The 23,599-nt window shown below is 29.2% G+C and overlaps 1 protein-coding gene across 1 annotated transcript; it reads left to right on the top strand.

Moving 5' to 3' along the window:
* Positions 1 to 15,470: 15,470 nt before the first annotated feature.
* Positions 15,471 to 19,703, top strand: LOC108335886 (LRR receptor-like serine/threonine-protein kinase RGI1). Its single transcript, XM_017572079.2, has 2 exons — positions 15,471 to 18,703; positions 18,918 to 19,703. Exons 1-2 carry the CDS (start codon positions 15,814 to 15,816, stop codon positions 19,430 to 19,432), a joined length of 3,405 nt encoding a protein of 1,134 aa, XP_017427568.1. The 5' UTR covers positions 15,471 to 15,813; the 3' UTR covers positions 19,433 to 19,703.
* Positions 19,704 to 23,599: the final 3,896 nt, after the last annotated feature.

The following is a 23,599-nucleotide window of genomic DNA, read 5'->3' as shown; positions in this document are numbered from 1 at the left end:
ACAAGCACAATCTATTTACTAAAAAATTCATGAAAAATACAAATATATCAAATAAATTAATTTCTAATTTAAAATGTCGATTTTTTATCTTTCATTTTTAAAATTTACTATAATGCACTCAAATCCCTTATTTTGAATGAATCATTTTGATGATGTAATTCCCTTTATATTGAATACAAATTTAAAAATGTTTTACATCCGTGATTGTCCTCAGAACGATGAGTATTACTCGGATGTAATTTGTTAATAACTCTGTTATACGAAGCCTGGAAAATAGTAACTTAACTATTTTATCCAAGAACTTATGATAAGATATATATGTACATAAAATTGACTAAATTTGAAAAAAAAAGTACTTTTAAACTTAAATAATAAAATAAATGTATACAATTTTGTAAAGTTTATGTAAAATGTAACCAAAATGTTTTTACTTAACCGTAAAAGCATAACCAGCGTTATTCTGACTTCTAAATTACCTATAAAAAGAAAATTATTATTGAGTTAAAAAATTACCAATGCATCCTTTACCAATTTTTTCTTCATATTTTAAATTTTCTATAACTATGTTAACCATTTTCTTATTTACTTGGAGATCGATAACAATACCTTGTTTTAACTATTTTCATTTATTTTTTACATACATTACCACAAACACGAGTTTCAATGTTCGTTATTTTTTATCTTTGACATCATTCCAAACTCTAATATTTTAGTTAAAGACGTTAATTTGATGTCGAAGTGACAAAACGACGTCAACCTTGAACAAACCAACTTCCATTAACGACAGACATAAAGAAAATCGACGTCTAGAAGCATTCAACGAAAGGATCTACACACTGAGTGCGTATTTTTGTGAACACTTTGACACTCAGCAAGAGGGGGACATCGTTGAGCGCACAATTTTACACTGAAAATGGGGGACAATTGACGTTAGCTATGGTAAGGGCCAACATCAATTTTAGCTTTTTTAAAATAATTTATTCATTTTTACAATTTTGTTAAACTTGAAAAATAGAAAACAAACACGCCGACCTTGATCCATAGTGACTATGTCCATGTCTATAACAAGAAAGTTAAGTATATATTAAAAAGTAATAATTTGAATATGTAAATATGGACTATTCAATATTTTTTGACGAATTTTTCTTCTGATAATTATCGATAAATATAAAATTCTGTCGGTATATGTTATTGACTGTATTATTACCAACAGATTTTGGGTCATCAAAAATACGTCAAAAAAGACATTATTGATGAATTTTTTACGTTTTCTACAAATTTTGGTTGTTTATAATTCTTTTTTTTTTTCTTGTAGTGAATGGAATTGGATTTGCAATATGCACGAATTGACTTCAAATGGGTCAGTGTGGTGCTCATAGCTAGAGATGAGAAGAGGATGTTGAAGCTGTTGAGAAACTCAAAGAACTAGGATATGAATAATATACGAAAAAAAATAGAGAAATGCTGTGTGAAATAATTTTTATACTGACTTAAGCTAGTATAAAAAGTTATATTTTCAGTATCCATAATTGATATAGAAAGTGAAAACTTTCTATACGGCTTGTATTATACCGGTATAAAAAGTATTTTTTAATTGAAATAAAAAAAAAAAACCTTTCTTTCTTGCACTTGTGAGTAGACATTCCCTTACCAACATTTATGGGCTTTTCAATTTGGTATTAGGTCTGCTCAGTTTTATGTGCTTATTGTTTGAAAGAATTCGTGCTTTATCAAACACAAAATAAAAATTACACAGTGTTGTATCACCTGTTAAACGAAACACTGTCATTCATGATTTGTTGTTCATCAAGCTCTCATCTTTCAAACGAAGTGTAGTCATGTTTTTATGCTTAATTGTCTTTAGTACTTAATCAATTTTACAAGTTGTTTGAACTTTTTTCTAACATACTTTAATAATCAAAAAGTGATTTGCATACTCATTGTAATATGTCCTAATATGAAGTGGTTGGTGTATTAATTGTAATCAATTTGTTTAATCAATGAAACTTCGAGTTGATAGCTTGAAAGATAATTTGATGTAATCTATGAATTTGAGTGAGTTATTATAAAGTTGTTTTGTGATGTTTGTGTCGCTTTTACATTAGATGGTTTAGTCTAGCTTTTTACGAAAAAAAGAGTTTAAATCTCTATACAACTTCTATTTGTAAAACTATTATACCAACGAACTCAATTGAAGTGAAATAGTATTCACTCTTTTATTGTAAGTATAGATTGTCTATTATGCCAAATTTTACAAAATTTATTTTTTTTAGCAAAGGTTTTTTTTTTTTTTCAAAATATAGACTTTTATCCGTTAATCAATCTATTAGAAATTTTATCTACTTTTTGAACATTTGAAAAAAGGTTTTAACTCTATTCAGTCTCTTCCTAAAATTAACAAATTGTTTCATTGATGAAAACCATAATAATGTCATCTTACACTGGTGATATAATAATAATGATGATAGTGTAATATACTTACATTACATAAACACACATACAAAGGGATAGGAGTTTGGCTTATGTTTTATGTATATGACCTAGTTCTCCCATTAATTTAAGCAAGGGCAGTGAAGCCACTGAGCATATAACCCTAATTCTTTTTATCTGCATTCAAACGAGTTAAAAGGGGTTGTGTACAATATGTGTTAGGTATATATAGAACCAAAAATGTGCATAGATTCCGATTATGAGTTTCCCAATGTGACGCCCTCAAAATAGGGGCCTCAGACCCACAAGGACCACCGCCGTTTAACCTTTATTTTTTTCTTCCCTCCTTTTGGCTCTTTATGCTTTTATTTTATGTCTATGCCCTATCATTTATATGCATACGTTTTGGATATCATTTTAAAATAAACTATACCTAACCCTACCCAATTCAATGTCTTTTAAATTGTTCAATATATATCGTGACTTCACTTTATTTTATTTATCTTATGTTAATTAGTAGGGATTTAATTCAAGTATCATGAATATTAAACATTTTACTCATATATAAGATTTTAAAACTAAAATCATCTAAAAAGTTTCAAATTTCAAAATTGACAATATGTCAAATATGATAATTAATCCTAATAATATAATGTTATTTTTCAAAATAGATAATTTCAAATACGATCATTAATATGGAATCATATTATTTACATGTTAATTGGTAAGGATTAAATTTAAGTCTCATACTAAATATTAAATATTCCATTCATTTATAAGATTTCAAGAGTAAAATCGTTACATGAGTTTTAGATTTCAAAATAAATAACATTGACTCTAAAAAAACATCATCTCAATAAACTTGAAGTCAAAATAATATTTTTTAAAACAAAAATAAGGAAATTAAAATTAATCAATACATTACAATAAAAAATTTATGCCAACCACCTCTACATTGAAATTTGATATTAAAATGGTAGCATTAACAAAAGAGTTTAGTTGGGCAACGCACGATGAATAGAAAATTTAGGATTCCCATCCTCACGTGATGTGGCCTCAAAATCTGGGATGTTGTTTTTTCTTTTGTTAAAAGCTTGTTGCTGCCATCCCACTATCTGCTTAAAAAACTATTTTCCGAAAATGTTAATTATTTTTGCCACCTTAGGCTGCATACTTACTATCAGAGGGTCATGGTTTCATATTGCTTTTGTTTTGGTTTCTCACTTTTACTTTTCTCTCTTCTGTCAAGCTTTTTTTTTGCTTCTTTTGATGATTGTGGAATGTGGGAATAACATTGATTCCAATTATGTTCTCTGTGCTGTTGTTTCGATGTCTTTTAGGTCACATGATTGCCATCTTCCTTAGCGAATCATGCATGCATGCATGGTAACTATGAACAAAATCTATGACACTGGCTACTCTTATTACGAATGTGTATAATGGGAACAATCATATCTCTTCAATAAGATCATAAGCTTCATGTAATAAATTACAACCGGCTACTCAATTCAGGAATACCAAACACAATTTTAAAACCGAGAACTTTTAAATATATTAACATGAAAATGAAAAAAACATTATTTAATATTCGAAAGTAAATTTAAGTACCTCACTAATCATGCATATATCTTATCATGTTGAGAAAAATACATAGATCTAACAAACTTTTGATGATAGGTTTTGAAATCATATTAGTTTAAAGTCAAATCATCGTTATAAAATGAGCTTTGTAATAAGGTGTGAATTGTCTCTATTAAATTCAAATTTTAGATTATTAATATAATATTGTTAGAGTCACTCTATATGGATTATTGTTTGATTTAAAATTTCCGTTTTATTCTTAAAATACGTTTTTGAGAGTTGAAGAGGATTATATATTTATATTGTCTTTTGACATATATTTCTATACAATGTGGTTATTTAATGTACTAAAAGTTCTAAATCAAGGTCTAATATGGGAAGATAGTTCATTTCCCAATAGACTAAGAGAATGAAGATATGTGTTTGAAATCTCATTTTCATATCTTATTGATAGTTCAATATTTTAACCTCAATTCCATTAAGATAGCATCACTAGAGTCCCTAATCGCATTTCAACTATTGTCCACTTTATAGTAAATATGAGATTCCTAACATTTAAACTATTACAACAAATTTTTTTTTAACATTTTATTATCAAATTTTTATATATATTTAATTGTTATGTACATTTTACCATCAATGATATTAAGCACTTACACTACAAGAAAATTGTCTAAATAGTAACCAATTTTAAATTAAAAATAATTAGTCATTATATTAACCAATTTAAATACCAATTTATAAACTAAAAGTTATGGTATCTAAAATAGTCTCTATTACAAATAAAATTAATATTTGGATTATAAATTGATTATTATTGATATCTAGCATTAACTAATAAAGTTTTGGTTATCAAATAAATTTGTCTAAATTGATAATTAGAGATCAATTTAAACATAATTTCTTTCATAACCAAAACTTTACTGGTTAATATTAAAGAGCAATTTAGTCATCAATTACAAATTAAATATCATTTATTTTTTATAATAATGACTATTTTAGATACTAATAATTTTTAGTTTATAAATTAATATTTAAATTGTCATTGACTAATTATTTTTTATTTATAAAAAAATTCTTGTAATGTTTTTTATATATTTAATATATCATGTAATATTTTGAAATTTATGATAGTTGAATATTGATAATCAATAAATTATGACAAATAATTATTGATAAACGAATAGTAATAAAATTTCGTAAAATAGATAATAAAATTCGTAAATATTGATAATTGAACAGTAAAATGGGCAAATAATTAAACTAAAATTTCTGAAAATTTGAATATTTTGATGGTGTTGAACTTGGTGTGCATGTGATCTGTATAATACATCAATAAGGCCACTTAAAATAACTAATTAAAAATAAATCTGCTGAATTTTATGCACATTCGAGCTCTTTCTTACATAAGAAATGCAAAATTCCATTGGATCCATCAATAAAACTGCACCTTATATCTCATTTCGATGAACACCCGATACACATATTATACTGTATATATCTGCAGGATAAAAAAATAACAGATAAAATACGGATACAGAAAAATAGAATCCTACACGTTAGGGCTTCTTCAGTGTCACGTGCACTAAGCACATGACAAAATCATTTGATTATATAATACTAACACACTATTATGTTTCCATCATCCTTTCACTACTATTATATATATACCATTCAACATAGTTCAGTACATTAGTCTTAGAATTGATTTTTATCGTTGAAAATTAAATGTTTAAACGTTGGTTATGAATTGATGTTGAATGTTTCAAGATTGATTATGTAGATAACTGATATTGAATTATGGAGAATAGATTGAATATAGTGTATCTTTTTATATTGATTTTTGTGGATTCTAATAATTAATTTTCTTGTAGTCACTCTAGATTTCTTCAATGAATTAAAAAAAAATTATGAGACTATTACGGAATTTTTATGTTTTTGAATTAGCAAAAATCTGATTGTGTTATTGAAACCCCACTATTGAATATAAAGGATTATCACATCAACTAAATATGAATAAATTATAATATTTAATGAAATAATAAGTTAAGAAATAATTTAAAGAATATTAATTTTTAACATAAATTCAACAAAGTTTTCTAAGTTTTTTTTGTGTGAACCAAATAGTAATAAAACAAAGATAAATTAGTCAAACAATTTCATCACAATATATAAACAATCTTAAGACCAAGAGATTTTAATAATGTTTAACTCATTTATACCTTGTTCACTTGAATGAATTTGGGAGAGAGTGATTGAATGGATTTGAGAAGATTTGAAGGTAATATTTTTGTTGTTTATTTGAGTGGATTTGGAGGTAAGTGAGAGTGGATTTGAAAGTAAATTTTTTTAATTTGTCACATCATTGAAATTCTACACTAATTCTCACAAACTTTACTTCCAAATCCACTCTCACTTACTTCCAAATTCACTCAAATAAACAACAAAAAATTCACCTTCAAATCCTCTCAAATCCATTCAATCACTCTTCCCAAATTCATTCAAGTGAACAAAGCCTTAGTTTAAACAAACATCAATATTAAACTCGCTAAATTTTAAACAAATTCTAATAATATTTTGTATCAATTGGTACCCCACTTGTCTTCCTAGTTTTCTATTTTTCTCTATTTGTATATTGCATCATTTCCAATATGATTTTGATTTTATATAAACCTAAAAATATATGGATTACCTAAAATTTGTTTCTACTAAATTTAGAAGAAAAAACGATAAGAAAAATAATAGATAATTTGAATATATAAGTTATTATTTATTGGAAATAGATATATATGCATAATAATATGATCTAAATTAAGTATGTAATTATGCAGAGCATAATTACAGGAGATTTAATAACTTAATTACATAAATTTAATTAGCTTAATTATAAGAGATTAATTGCTAATTTGTTTAATTTCAGAAGAATAATTTGGATTCTATCACATCTCTATAATCTAAGCAAGAGGTTCATGGATGCTTAGACTAGTCCGAAAATCATAAAAAGAATTTGAGGTAGGCCTTTGGTGAAGATGTTAGCAATCTGGTGAAGAAAGGGACATGAAGAACTCGTGTCCAACGACATGCTACCTTTTCCCAAACAAAGTGAACATCCATCTCAATATATTTTGTGCTCTGATGTTGCATAGGATTACCAAATAGATAAATGACACTGACATTAACACAATGTACCAAAGTAGTCTGAGGGAGAGAAAATGAAGCTCTAGGAGGAGATTGCGGAGCCAACAAGATTCAACAATAATATTTGCAGAACCTCTATATTCAGCCTATATACTAGAACAAGATATAGTGTGTTGCCTCTTCGAAGAAAATGATATGAGGTTTTCACAAGAAACACACAATAATCATATGTGAAGCATTTAGTGTCAATACATCCACCCTAATCAACATTAGTAGAAGAAATAAGTTTCTAAATAGAGATCGAATAATGGTGTAAACCATGTTGAAGGGTACCCTGAACATAACGTAGAATGTGTTTCAATGCTAGAATGTGTTCAGTACAAGGAGCATGTATATGAAGACAGACCTGTTGAACAATATATGAAATGTCAAGACGAGTGAATGTGAAATACTAGAGGGTGCTGACAAGATTGTGATATATAGTGGGATCCTAAAATGGTGTGTTGGAGAATGTACTAAGCTTCTGCCTAGTATCAACTACAGTAAAAGAAGGTTTACATAAGGTCATGACGACGCGTTCAATGATGTCACTAACATAAATGCTCTGATTGAGGAACAGACCACTTACATCTCTTGTTATAACAATCTCGAGAAAATAACTCAAGGACCAAGATCCTTCATAGTAAATTTAGAGGCAAGGAGTGTCATGATAGATTTGCGAAGGTCATGGGATGAGGTGATGAGAATAATGTTATTAATGTAGAGGAGGATGTATGCCATGTCAAAACCCCGCCGGTAGATGAAGAGATAGTGATCTAAAGCATTATACTAGAATCCGATGTAGAAACATAGTGAGCAACATGCTAGTACTAGGCACAAGGCATTTGCTTCAAGCCATAAAGGGATTTCCTTAAACGATCGAAAAATGTGATCAGGGTAGAGCGGATCACAAAAAATGAACAGTTGGCACATAGTATCACGAGTCTCTCTTTGATCCAAATCTCGCCTTTTTGTGTTTTCCATCGTGCTCTTCTCTTTTATGTACCACTTCACGCTCCAAATCTCTCTTTTGCGCTATCGTCGCTCCCAATTATTGTCGCACCTTTCATCTCCACCAACAACATGGTTCTACACCCTTACTCCCTTTCTTCTCCAACTCCCGCGCTGCCCTTCCTCTTCTTCTAGCGCAGTTACTGCCTCTTCTTTCATCGTGCACCCGTGCCCCACAAAACTTAACAACTTTAATACCATGTTAATAAATGAACTTTAAGTCTAATCAACCTCGACAAAATTAACTTGTAATGTGAGGTTTGCACCACTTATATATTGTGATTTGACTTTATCTCTGTTGATGTAGGACTTCCAACACACCCGCTCATGTCGAGATATATACATCTCGTGCATGAGATTAGACATTAATGGGTGGCCTGATAATGATCCGATAGTAGGTGTAATAATAGGTTCAATAAATATTAATTTTTGCTATGATAGACTCTAACTTATGGTTCTGAATGTGTGAGTTATTATTCATTGGAGATAGTTATATATGCATAACAGTATGATCTAAATTAGATATGTAATCCTATAATCACCAAACACAAACAACATTTTATCATAAACAAGACATAATAGAGTTAACTTTCCTTACTTATCCAAATCACTTTCTCTATGCACAACAACAAAACATTCACAAGCATAATTCACCCCAACTCACTTTACATGTAGAGACTTGTTCCAACCTCAAGAACAATACATGCAAGCATGACCCATCCACATGCGATAATCACCCAAAACCAATTACAAAGAGAAGGATTATAATAGATTTATCTTAAAGCAACACCTTACCAACTCTAAAGGAAACTTTCTCACCACAAATACAAAATTGCTTTTTGATCATGAATCAAATTAGCATGTTACCACAACCTTTCGAGAGAGAAAAAATGAAAATAATAAAGTTATAGAGAGAAGTTAATTTGTCTAATAATATAACTTAATAATTGGGATTTTTGACTTATGCATGATTTTCTCCAAACAAGTCAGGCACATATTACACGTATGAAGCTCCTTAACCCTCTCACAAACACTTGTCCACTTGTTTTTGGCTCACCACTTCACTATCAAACACCAATATAAGGGAAAACAGCCTCTTTAATGAATTTTGATTTGATTTCCAAGTTTTTTCTTTCTTTTTGTTTTCTTTGTTATTAGATTTACAAAATTATTTTATAGTATTAACCTTGTTAGGGTGTTAGGGTTGCAATATAAATTTTTTATTTTAAAAAATTAATATCTTCGATAAAATCCATCTATATAATGTGTTATAGACATAATAAAATTGCATGATGTTCGATATTTTTAATAGTTTTTCTAAAGGAATAATTGCAAAAGTTGTTTACTGTTTTATAAGGAAAAGGAAAACAAAATAAAAAAATAATCATAATTTCTTTTAATAAATATTCTATAGTTATAATTCAATTAAAATTTAAAAAATAGTTAATAACTCAAGGTATAAAAAGGTTAAATTTTGTTAAACTCATTATCTAAATCAATAAAAAAATTGGATCAGATTTCTAAATTTATTTAATAAACTTAATTCAATCTAATTTATCATTACTTGAATAAAAAGTTTTGAATATTTTAGTTAATATAATACTCATGTAAATAGAATAATTGTTATATTATTAATATTATTGTTTGTTAATAATTTTAGTTGAGTATCGAGCTCAATTGTCACACAATTCATAACAAGAAAAACTTAAATAACTTAATCAAATTTGAATTTATGTGAGTAGGTGCAGACGCCAAATTCAAGAAGAAAATATTGTAAATTTCTGATTTAAATATTCTAAAAATATATTCCAAACCACATGATGGATATTGACTTTGTGAATGACTGTTTGACAGATTATGCTGACTTTTATTTCCTCCATCCGTTTTTATATGAGTTTTCAATATTATATACAAATTGAATACGTTTGACCCACTTAGGGTGCTTATTATTTTTATTCAACATTTATCAAAGATTCCAGGATTTTTCCTACTTCTTTAAAAGCAAACATAAACTGCACTTTTTTCAATCCAAAATTTGTGCTTGTGCACAAAATTAGCAAAATTAAAGGGATTATTGCTTATGACAAGGCTTTTAAATTTAATCTAATTTTTAATCTCAATGTTTTTGGATTAGATTAAACTTTTATAATATTTTTGTAATTTTATAGTCTAAGATTGATCTATAGTAATAATTTAAAACTAGAGCTATGAATTCAATTTTTTAAAAAACAACCTAAATTCAATTTATGGTGTATTTATCATGATACACTAAAAACAATCAAACTGCACATTAAGAATATTGGGTGTGAACATTTGAAGTTCTAGACAATCAAATCAGAACCAACAAACTAAAAATCAAATTAGAAAACTAACTTGGAAAATTAAAATGATATAAAATAATGTGTAAAAACTTAAATTGCATAATTAGAAAGTAAAGAAAGAAATGAGTGAGCCAATTCAACATATATAAAAGAAAATTTATTAAATTCAAATACCAAAGTAGATCAAAGTTTTATAAAGAACACGAATGTACAGATAAACCAGATTTTTAATATTTTTTATAATCAATCCAAACTAAAAATCTAAAAATGACTTAAGATTATCTAAAGTGACAATACAAACTTCTATATAGGGTAAATAATTATAAAAGTCATTCAAAAGATTTATGTAAGTTAAAAGACTACCACTTGGACTAAAACTCAAACATCCAATAAAAATTTACATGTAAGTTAATTTTATTTAAGATTTCTATAAATACAAGTCTTGTCATACATAATCAACTAACTACATTGAATGACCACTACAAGTTATTAAGTATTAGATTACATAGAGAATGCACCATATTTTTAAAACCTTCAAGTTATATCTTAACAAAGAGTTTTTATTATAACCTTTTGATTAATAGTTATACTTGTATTTACAATAAATTTTTATGCTTTATTAAAATAATAAAAATAACTTGGTTCTTTATCTTAAGAGATACTCAAAAGATATTTAAGACTGACTTTGTATAAGTCAGAACTTGTAATCTTTATTTAATTTGTGAAATTCATTATAGACAGTAAAAGAGATTTAGGGGGTTTTAAATAATATAAGTTATGTCATATTAATTTTTGTAACATTATTAGGTTTTTGTTCTTCTGTTTATAGGTTTCATGAATTTTTTTTTGTTGAAAATTAATTATGAGTCTTTTGGCTGAAACTTTCTCTGTTACATTCATTTTTTCTATATTTAAAGCAACTTTTAAACTAAGTAAATTTAGTATATATTTTGAGAAAAGTCGTGTTAGAATTTTCATTGAAATTTAGTCAACTTCTTGATGCTTTAAACTATTTTAAAAGTTTGAAAATAAATTTATGTCCAAGATAATGTCAATTTGTCTTGAGCATTATATCTTGATATGTTTGACCATTTTCCTAGGTCACATATTTATTATTTATTTTACTATATATTTATGAACAAGATTTACAATATATATAATTGAATTAATTCACTTCATATATCTGTTTTAAAACAGCTAGTAGTTTTTCCTTTCAATGCAAAATCTGAAGAGTTTCAGCTTTTTACAAGTGTACTTGTTATATAATTTAATTATAACTAATGCATTAATATTTCCATTTGATTCAGGATTCAACGTACTATGATTTAGGAAGACGAGCTAAAGAAACATCACTTTCTTATTATTATTATTACTACTCACCAACTTGTACATTATTTTTTAATATGGTAATCATATGAACACGTATATATTATCTTCATACACTTTCTACACACAGGGAATCCAAAGTTCGTGATTCTGTGTAGTTTCTTGAATATTTTGTTAAAAAATTACATGCATTGTTATTATAATTTTTACATCGTATCAATTTTAAGTTGATTCGATTCGTATAAAATAATTCATTACTTAATACTATAATGTGAAGAAAAGTATATATAATACATCTATATATCGAATAAAAGTAATATTATACTTTTCCACCTTTTGCACGAAACTATATAATGCGAAAAAAAAATAATACCACTATATTAGTATTTAATCATATAATATTTTTATTTTGTTATTTTTAAAAAACTAAAGTCACAGCACCCGACACTTCCAAAGATTATGGAAAACTTTTTCCTCCGAAAAACAAAATTGTCAATATAAAGTCATACTGTTATGTTTCATAATGAAAAAAAATGCCTTACTATTTCACAATACCACCTCTCTTAACTTTTATTATATTAGAAAATATTGTATAATTTTGCCAAAAATATATATAACATATATATATATATATATGTATGTATAATAACTAATAAAAAATTACTTTTTATATTAATTGTATAGAGCACATTATATCAATTTTATACATGATCTAGAAAGTAATGATCTAACAAGTTAAATATGTTTTCTTAAAACCAATCTAATATATGACACTGAATTGAAAAAAAAAAATTCTATTCATCTCCCTTGTGCAATATCTTCTAAAATCATTCGTCATTCTTAATATGTAATAATTAAAAGAACGTTTAAATGTATTAAAAGAATCTTTAAATGTGTAATGATTAATAAAGTCATGTAAAAATTTAGTGTTTAGATTAGGAAGTGAATGTGAGGGAGAGTGAAGAAATGAATAATATGAGTTTGTGAAAAATGTAATGAGTGTAGTTGATTACAAATGTTTTAATTAATAAAAATAGATTATTACTAATTTACTTTTGTAGAAATTTGATATAAATTTAATTTTAAATAGTAAAAATTATATTAAAATGAAATTAATATTGTTAATGATAAAAAAATTAAACATGCAAAAATGGAACGAAAATTTACAAAAAGATTATTAGGAATAAATTTCAAATACATTTTATTAAATAATAATTTCTATGTTGTTATATAAATTATTGTTAATAAAAAATATTAAATTTAACATAATAAATAAAAATTGTTCACATTTAATAAATTGAAATAAGTTTTAAAAAGACTTGTTAATACAAACCAATTTGCATAATTATCAACCTAACTATTTAGTAACACATAAATAATTATATATAACTAATAAATATTTATTAACAATTGAGTAATAAATATTTATTATCATATAAAATTAAATTAAGTAACAATTATTATCATATCTAATTTATTTGAAGAGTAATAAAAAACAAAGGAAACCAACATCCAACAAAAATCTCTGAAACCATCATAAAGAAAAAAAATAACACGTCAAATATTTCATGAACATCAAAGCTATGAGATAAGAAACAACATAAGAATATATATATATATATATATATAGAAAATGGAAAATTTTCAGTTTCAGCTCATCAAGCTCGACAGCCGAGAAAAAGCTTGTCAAACTCAGTATAGCTCGACAAGCTCAATTTTAGCTCGACAAACTCGATTTCAATGGTCATTTCATCAAATGCACAAAAATGACTCTCTTGCAAACATAATCAATCTCATGTGAAAGAACAAAATTGATTCTGATACATGTTCTGAGACCATGGAATCGATTCATGTCTCATGGTCATTTCATCAAACACACAAAATCGATTATCTTGCAATCATAATCGATTCTATCATACCAATGATCGAACAAAATTGGTTCTATCATACCATAAGAACGAACAGAACCGATTCTATTTGCATTTATAACACCATAAAATTGGATTACATGTTATTTCATGACTAGAACCACATGTATCATAATTTATTTCATCATCTCCTTGGCATAAAATTGATTTAGCCAAGCACAAAATCGGATTCTAGGAGTTTGGAATATGTTCCATACAACCCCAAAATGGATTCCATCAACACCCTCAATCTTTTCATGAACTTATAAATGGGAAAGTATGGATTCTGGAAAGTTTTCTCACTTGAAGAACCTTGTATGTGGATTGAGAACACTATGCTTTCTCCTTTACGAGCTGCACCATGAGAAATCAACACAACTTCTCCTTTAGCACTAGGACCACGAGACTCTCACACAAGTGGACATTTGAAGGTTATATTGAATGCAACACATATCTTTCGACCATAACATTGATGGCGTTTTAAATCATCATACATCGCTTCTATGTTTGGTCAAAGAGCTAGAGAATCTCTTTGTGTCTGCACTAGCTAGGAATCTCCATTGTTTTCATAGCCTTGCATATTTCACGTACATACTAATTACAATGTAATTTGAAATAAAAATTAAGGCTATTTTGGTCTTTCTTAGGAATATGCACAATGAGTGTATAATGCAAAATCTCCTCAAAAGTGTATGGATGGAATAATCCGTTTACAAATTCCCCCTTGCAAATGAGCTCAAATAAGTGGAAACAAATGCAACAATTAATCATGTACTTATGATCGGACGCGAGTGACTAGACAATCAACTTAAGAGATAAATGATTACATTTAATACACATTAATTACTTAGGTTATCGAACATTTAATGATTTTGGTATCATAGTACCTTATGCAAGTAACCTTCGAGTTTGACCAAAAGAATCTATAACCAACGTTAATAAAGATAGACATTTAGATCTTCACAAGACATGTGAGTAAATAGTTGACCTGAACCCATGACCAAAACAATTCACAAATTTGTTGTTTACTAATACAGAAACAATGGACTTGCAAACACAACCTGGTAACAATTAATAGGAAACCATTAAGATATTTTTATAACTGATTTTTCATAATAACGTTAGAGACTGTGGAATATAAAATAATTCCCAACTAATAGTTAGACCTTTAATATTTACAAGCTTGCCCACATTTTCCGAATACTGCTCAGTTAATTACCTCAGCAATATAATCCACCTAAGTTCACTCAGTTTTCACTGAGATTTTGAATGGTTATGAACTTATTAATATCATTAAGTTCATTCAATGATATTACTATAAACATTATGATAAAAAGTTTGACAAAGAATAATGTCTTTTCAATATGTAACTAGGATTTAATTCACACTTTTACTGGTTTCTGTGTATAAAATGTGTGAAAAGAACATTCAACAACAGAGATAATTTCTTAAATAGTAAATTTTCTAGTTTCTTACTGTAGGCCAAAATAGCTTGAATACCCAGAAAGATATGTGTGATGGAGATAATAATTTATTAAGAACTTGGGCAACTTTTCTTCTTTAAAACTTTTTCACTAAAAATGAGAGAGGGTTTAAGAAAACCAGTGGCTAAGAAAGTAGCATGACTGAATAACTGAGCAATAAAAAAAAGACATAAATCAGATGAATGTGCAGTGCAGGTAAGCTCCAGAGGTATATAATAAGATGCCTATGTTCATTGCAAGAAACACCACCTGGCACAGCCCCATTATTCTAATGCTTTTTGCTTAGACACAAAGAAGCATCTTTAGTGTGGTGGGGTGGTGCTACTTCTGCAGCTGCTGCAGATTTTCTGATCTCTAGGCATTCAGTTTTATGTTATTTTATTCTCTTCTGGCTTGTGTGAGCTGCTCCTTTTAGCTTTGTTTTGGAAAGAGAAGTGCTATTGTGAGTTTGAGTTCAAAGCAAGAAAGCCACAGCATACACATTCTCACAAGGTTGAGTGAAGAGTGCAAAACCCAATGACTCAAACCCAAGGAGAAGAAAAGTTTGGAATTTGAGGCAAATGTTTCATTGTTTCAATGCTCAGCTCGAGGCAATCCTTGTACATCTCTTCCTCTTCTTCTCCTTCTTCTTCTTCATTGTTTTGTATCATTCTCCTCCAACTTACTTTTCTCTATGGCATTGCCTTCTCTGCAAATCACGAAGCTTCAACTCTCTTCTCTTGGCTCCATGCTTCTGCATCACCACCTCCTCCTTCTTTCTCCAACTGGAACATTCTTCATTCCAATCCATGCAACTGGACATTCATAACATGCTCCTCACTAGGCTTTGTCACTGACATCAACATACAATCCATCCCTCTAGAGCTTCCTATACCTTCCAACCTCTCTTCATTTCACTCTCTTCAAAAGCTTGTCTTATCTGATTCCAATCTAACTGGAACCATCCCTTCAGACATTGGTGATTGCTCTTCCCTCACTGTCATTGACCTCAGCTCCAACAATCTTGTTGGTTCAATTCCTGCAAGCATTGGAAAGCTCCAGAAACTTCAGAACTTGTCTTTGAACTCTAACCAGCTTACTGGAAGGATCCCAGTGGAGTTAAGCAACTGCATTGTTTTAAAAAATCTACTCCTTTTTGACAATCAGATAAGTGGGACTATCCCACCTGAGCTGGGGAAGTTGTCACAACTTGAGTCCCTAAGAGCAGGAGGGAACAAAGACATAGTTGGGAAAATTCCTGAAGAGCTAGGAGAATGCAGCAATTTGACAGTTTTGGGGCTGGCTGATACCAGAATATCTGGTTCTTTGCCTGCTTCTTTGGGTAAGCTCACAAAGCTTCAGACTTTGTCCATCTATACCACCATGCTGTCCGGTGAAATTCCACCGGAGTTAGGTAACTGTTCTGAGCTTGTTAATTTGTTCTTGTATGAAAATAGCTTATCAGGGTCTATTCCATCTGAGCTTGGCAAGCTCAAGAAGCTGGAACAGTTGTTTTTCTGGCAGAATGGTCTTTTGGGGGCTATCCCAGAAGAGATTGGTAACTGTACAAGCTTGAGAAAATTTGATTTCTCCTTAAATTCTCTATCTGGGACCATACCTGTATCTTTGGGGGGTCTCTTGAATCTAGAGGAGTTTATGATTAGTGATAACAATGTGTCTGGTTCAATACCTTCCAGTCTTTCAAATGCTAAAAATCTTCAACAGTTACAAGTTGACACAAACCAGCTCTCAGGCTTAATTCCTCCAGAGCTTGGTCAGCTGTCAAACCTCATGGTGTTCTTAGCTTGGCAGAACCAGCTTGAGGGAAGCATTCCCTCCACTTTGGGGAACTGCAGTAATCTCCAAGCACTGGACTTGTCACGCAATGCACTCACTGGTAGTATTCCCGTTGGCCTATTCCAGCTCCAAAACCTCACGAAACTGCTTCTGATTTCCAATGACATATCAGGTTTCATACCAAATGAAATAGGCAGTTGCAGCTCCCTTATAAGGTTGAGGCTTGGAAACAACAGGATTACTGGTAGCATTCCCAAGACAATAGGAAACCTGAAGAGCTTGAACTTTTTAGACCTCTCTGGGAACCGCCTCTCCGGTCCAGTGCCTGATGAGATTGGAAGCTGCTCTGAACTGCAAATGATAGACTTAAGCAGCAACAACTTAGAAGGTCCTCTGCCTAATTATTTATCTTCACTATCAGCAGTTCAGGTTTTGGATGCATCTTCCAACAGGTTTTCTGGTCCTTTACCAGCAAGTTTGGGCCGTCTTGTTTCTCTGAGTAAGCTAATCCTAAGCAATAACTTGTTTTCTGGACCTATTCCTGCATCGTTGAGCCTATGTTCAAATCTCCAGCTGCTTGATCTTAGCAGCAACAACCTCAGTGGAAACATACCAGCTGAGCTTGGCCGGATTGAGACTCTAGAAATTGCTCTTAATCTTAGTTGCAATTCACTACGTGGAATAATTCCAGCTCAGATATCTTCTCTTAACAAGCTTTCCATATTGGACCTCTCACACAACCAGTTGGAAGGAGATTTGAAACCTCTTGCTGAGTTAGACAACCTTGTCTCACTCAATGTTTCTTACAACAAATTTTCTGGCTGTCTTCCAGATAACAAGCTTTTCAGGCAGTTGACATCAAAAGACTTCACTGAAAATCAAGGGCTCTCATGCTTTGTGAAGGATTCCAGCAAGACTGATATGTCACTGAACGGAAATGAAGTAAGGAAATCGCAAAGGCTTAAGCTAGCCATTGGATTGCTGATAGCCTTGACAGTCATAATGATCGTTATGGGGATAACTGCTGTCATCAAAGCAAGGAGAGTTATTAGAGATGATGATTCAGAACTGGGTGACTCGTGGCCATGGCAGTTCATACCATTTCAGAAGCTAAACTTTTCAGTGGAACAAATACTGAGATGCTTAGTTGATAGAAATATTATTGGAAAGGGATGTTCTGGTGTTGTATATAGAGCTGAAATGGACAATGGTGAAGTGATTGCTGTGAAGAAATTGTGGCCAACAACTATTAACGCAGAAGAGGCATTTAAGGAAGAAAAAAGTGGAGTTCGTGATTCATTCTCAGCTGAGGTCAAGACCCTTGGCTCAATCCGTCATAAGAACATTGTCAGATTCTTGGGGTGCTGCTGGAACAGACAAACAAGATTGCTTATTTTCGATTACATGCCGAATGGAAGTTTGAGTAGTCTACTTCATGAGAGGAGTGGAAATTCTCTGGAATGGGAACTTAGGTACAGAATCTTGTTAGGTGCTGCAGAAGGCCTTGCATATCTACATCATGACTGTGTCCCTCCTATAGTCCACAGAGATATTAAAGCCAATAATATCCTCATTGGCCTTGAATTTGAACCTTACATTGCTGACTTTGGCTTGGCTAAACTCGTTGATGATGGTGATTTTGGTCGTTCTTCCAATACAGTTGCTGGTTCCTACGGATATATTGCTCCAGGTTAGTGAGCCTTCCACACCTACTTGATTACATTCTTCCTTTGGATTCTTACTTAGTGTGAAGAAATTCCAGGCAATAGTTCGTTTTAGGAAGCCTTACACAGTTGCTTGGGCTTAATGATATCACTGGCTTAATTTCTATCATATTTTACATCTTTTGACAGATTTTAGACAATGTGTTTACCTTACTGAATCTGACTTTGAAACTGTTTCAGAATATGGCTATATGATGAAGATCACAGAGAAGAGTGATGTTTACAGCTATGGAGTAGTGTTGTTAGAAGTCTTGACAGGTAAGCAACCAATTGATCCAACCATACCAGATGGTGTACATGTTGTTGATTGGGTGAGACAGAAAAAGGGTCTTGAAGTGCTTGATCCCAGCTTACTCTCTAGACCAGAATCAGAGATAGAGGAAATGATGCAGGCATTGGGAATAGCATTATTGTGTGTGAACTCATCTCCTGATGAAAGGCCAACAATGAGAGATATCGCGGCTATGCTGAAGGAGATAAAGCATGAAAGGGAGGAGTATGCAAAATTTGATGTGCTTCTAAAAGGGTCCCCTGCAAATGGTGCATCTGGGAATAAAAACTCTGGTGGAGTTCTGCCAACAGCTTCTTCATCAGTACCAGTCATGCAAACTTTGAAAACAAAAAGCAATAACTCAAGCTTCTCTGTGTCTTCTCTGCTGCATTCATCTTCAAGTGTCAAGATGGGTTCCAAATGATGAATCTAAGGAGAGCATAAGCATTCTGTTCTAATCACTTTCTTTGTCAATGATCCTTGTGTTCTTGTTCTTTATATGCTTGTAAATTATGTTATAGCTGAATTAAAATCAACAAATAGATCCAGAAACTGCATGTGTGGCTGCTGGAGTATCATTGAAGTGTATCCAAATCAAAATAGCTTGTACTTATTGATATCCATTTTCAAATTCAGATCATGTCAGCACAACAATAAAATCCAGCCAGTGTTAGAGCTGATGAATTTCGTGTTTCCAACCTCCTTTTCTTTTCTTTTCAGACTTCGTTTTATTTTGTGGCTTTTTCTTCATGCTCCTCCAGAATTTCTAAGTGCACCCACATAAGTTTTGAAATGGTCAAATATGTCATTTGCCCACAAACTATTAACTAAAATTATATTTTGGAAAAAAAAATTGTTAAATTCAAATGTCAATAAGTGCACCCACAATTTTTTTACAAAATTGATTCGATTTAAATATTTATTTTTAAAATAAATTCAAATGTCAATAAAATAGTAATATAGTGTATTATGTTATAAAAAGTTGATATGTAGTTATATTTTATATCTAATTCAATGTATATACCAATCTTATCCCTATACTTTATAAAAAAATTTAAACTGTCATGGTTAGAGTTTCTTTCTCTTTACTAAAACTCTTTTATCTTCCTCCTTAGTACAACTCACTGTAATTCTTTTATAAAATGTATAGATGAAAATCGTATATATTTTGAATTAGAAACAAAAATACAATTTTAGTAAATAGTATATAAACGAAAAAACATATTTTTTTTTAAATTACCATATTTCCTGGTTATTTCGAGATTATCTGATCCGAAAATCTTCCAAAAACAAGCTTTCTATAATATTTGGAACATGATATGTGGAACAAGATTTTCATAATAAAATTTTCAAAACTCATGAAATGCATTCTCAAAAATGAATTTTATGGAATTTGTCTATTTTAGGTCAAATTCTCACAAATTTATTTTTAGTACCATTCCAAAAAACTTTTTATTAATAGAAGTATCTTATGTATATATAAATTCATGTTCATTTTTTATTTTATTCGACGTGAGACTTTGTTTGTATCCAAGACAACTTTTTTTTCTTTTTGTTCTCAAAAAGTGCAGCAACATTGGGGTGGAAGTAGTAATCATGTTGGTGTAGAAAGAAAAGGCCTTTATTATTCTCAACATATCATGACAACTGAACCAGTGTTCCAGAAAAAAATTAAAGTGGTACTAAAATGAAATAAAATGTTTCAATTTTAATAAATTACACAAATTTGTTACTATGCATCCATACAGATTCTGATTAGAGCATTGTGTAATATTTATAAGGAAACTGATAAATAAAAGATCATATTGTAATAACACAAATGGAGAGAGTTTTTATAATAAATAAAAGTCATCTAAACCCTTTTTATGTTGGAATTTCTATACGCATTTTTACTAATATAATCAACTTAAATTCATTACTTTGAACATATTATTAGTCTATATACTCTTCAACATTAAATAATATCAAACATAATAGAAATATTGGAAACCACCAACAAGAAAATGTTGATGAGTAACTTAATGTTAGATAAAATGGACCGTGGCACAAGCTACCCGAGGGATGAGAAAAAGCATTTTCTTCTATTCTTTAAATAATTAATTTCAAAATGTTAGTTATGATATCAAGTGAAATAAAATTCACAAATTCCATATCAAGAAAACTCCTAAATAAAAAAAAATGCAATCATATTTTTATAAATATTTTGTTTAAATTTATGTCGGACCTAGATCTAATAGAAGTAAAATTATGTCGGTTAATCTAAGTTCGTGGTAATTTTTGAAATTTATGTAAATTAGAACCAAATTCAACATAAATTTGATATTATATAATAAAAAGTTCAACTTTTTAAAGCAAAAAGTGTACATAACTCTAGAAATACTAATCTCCACATTCGTCAACAAGTTATACTTAGAAAACTCACATTGAATATACAAGTAAACATAGTTTTTCTTTAAGAAATTAATGGTTTCAATTCCTTTAATGCTGATGTAGATTTTGAAGATAGAAGGTTTGCCTTTTATAATTTTTCAAATGGAATTATTATTCGTGGGATCACTAAATCACTAAAAGTCATTTGTTGGGATTGTGAGAATAAGAGTTAAGTTATTTGTGATACCATATCATTTCTCAATTTATTGAAGAAAAAGTTTGTGACTTTGTTTTCTTAAGGGATGATAAAAATGTTCAACATGTGATTTATTAACCTTTAGTAATGGTCTCAATAAAAACGATGTCTTTTTATATGAATTTTTTGAAGATTGAAAAGTCTATGTTTATAGTCCATCACCACTAATGATGGTAAAGTTACTAATGTTAGTATTTGGCATGTTTTGTAAATAAACCAATGTAATCTTGTTTTCTTTATATACTTGTGTTTTGTAGAAAACTTTTAATAGTTTAAGATAGAGTATAAGAATTTTATGTTAATATTGATTTGACAATGTTTTAAGCTTAAATTACTTTATAACAAAATCTTATGCCATAATATTGAAAATTTTAATACCATTCTTTTTCTCATAATAATAAAACACTACTTATTTCTTAACACTTAATTTCTAATTTCATAATTTTTACTACCAATTTTTACTTACATTTCATAATTTGTTACTTTTTATTTTTGTATAATTCCTATGTTTTTACTCCTTTTAGTTCTTTCATATCAAATTTTATTGAATATACTTATATATTTATTTTTTTTTTTATATTTGAATTCTATTAGATACTTATACATTTATTTTTTATTTCTTTCCTATTTGAATTATACGAAATATACTTATACATTTATTTTTTTATTTCTTTTATATTTGAATTTTTATTTGTTTAATGTATTTATACAAATATTTTTTCACACAATTTTTTTTCTTATATCTTTTATTTTAATAAAATTCATAAAAATAAAAAAAATTAAAAAACTATTTAGGATTTCAGTTTTCCAAAAATCAAATTTCAACTAGTATTTCGATCAAAATAAATTAAATTGAAAGTCATGACCTTCTGAAAATTCAATTCTAACCTAAAGTAAATTTGTGTTATATAGGTATATATAGTGTTGTCAAAATGAGTTAAAACCTGTGGATTAATCCGGCCCATCACGGGTTCGGGTTGAGTTTGAGAAAAATGAAATTTTTTTTATACGAGCTAATTTTAACCTAGTTCACCATATTCATCCGGGTTAGTTTAATTTAATTATTTATTATTTTGTGTTTTAATATTATTAGTTAACATTTTTATTATTATATTGTAAATGTGAATAAAAAAAAATGTTTCAAGAAAAAAATATTATAAATTTATCCATTCAAGACTTTAATTATAAATGGATAAGTGACACAATTTATCAATATTACAAACTTATTTAATTGTTACATTTGAGTTGTATGTTAAGTTTTTTATGTTAAGTTTTTTATTTCGAATTGTCTTAAGAGTTTCACATCATTCAAGAATGAAAGTATTTAAAATGTGTAATTAAGTGAGCCAATCCCTTTAACCCATCAACCTGTGATTGATTGAGTTGAATTCAAATTTTTTCGATTTGTCAATAAATAAGTTAAATTGAATTGGTTCACGGAGTGACCAAAGTCGAACCGGCTGCACTAGGAAAATATGAGTAAGCTACGGAAATAAAAAAGATAACTGAAAAATCTTTCCTTTTGCAACACTATTAAACACGCACAGGTGGATACCACGGTTTTGAATCGATCAATGTTGCAGACTTCAATCAAGCCGCTAGATTGAATAATATTAAATGGAAAATATTTTTTTAATAAATTTTTTTACAACTTTTTTACACTTATATTATTTGGTGATTGGTCTATGTACAAACTAATAATATAATTTATTATCAAAAAAATTAATTAAAAAAATTTGTTAAGTGTTAAATTTATCTCCAACTTATTTTCATTAGGAAAGTAAACGCGCGTTGGCAAAAGATAAGTGTTTCATAATTGGTTTTATTTAACAATAATAAAAATGAATCCACATCTTGACCAAGAGGAAGCAAATAAGATGTCATGAATGTGACTTGATAATTATTATAAGCACAATTATATGAAAACACGCAAAACTGGCAGACAGGATCAACTATACAATAAAT

The sequence above is a fragment of the Vigna angularis genome, chromosome 10 (genome assembly GCF_016808095.1).
Source record: "Vigna angularis cultivar LongXiaoDou No.4 chromosome 10, ASM1680809v1, whole genome shotgun sequence".
Classification (NCBI taxonomy): domain Eukaryota; kingdom Viridiplantae; phylum Streptophyta; class Magnoliopsida; order Fabales; family Fabaceae; genus Vigna; species Vigna angularis.
Note: the sequence above shows the minus strand (reverse complement) of the source record. Positions and strands in the feature narration are given on the sequence as shown.

Coding starts and splice junctions, on each gene's coding strand:
- LOC108335886 (XM_017572079.2), top strand. CDS start 15,814: ATGCTCAGCTCGAGGCAATCCTTGTACATCTCTTCCTCTTCTTCTCCT. Junction 18,704..18,917: donor CTACGGATATATTGCTCCAG/GTTAGTGAGCCT, acceptor AAACTGTTTCAG/AATATGGCTATATGATGAAG.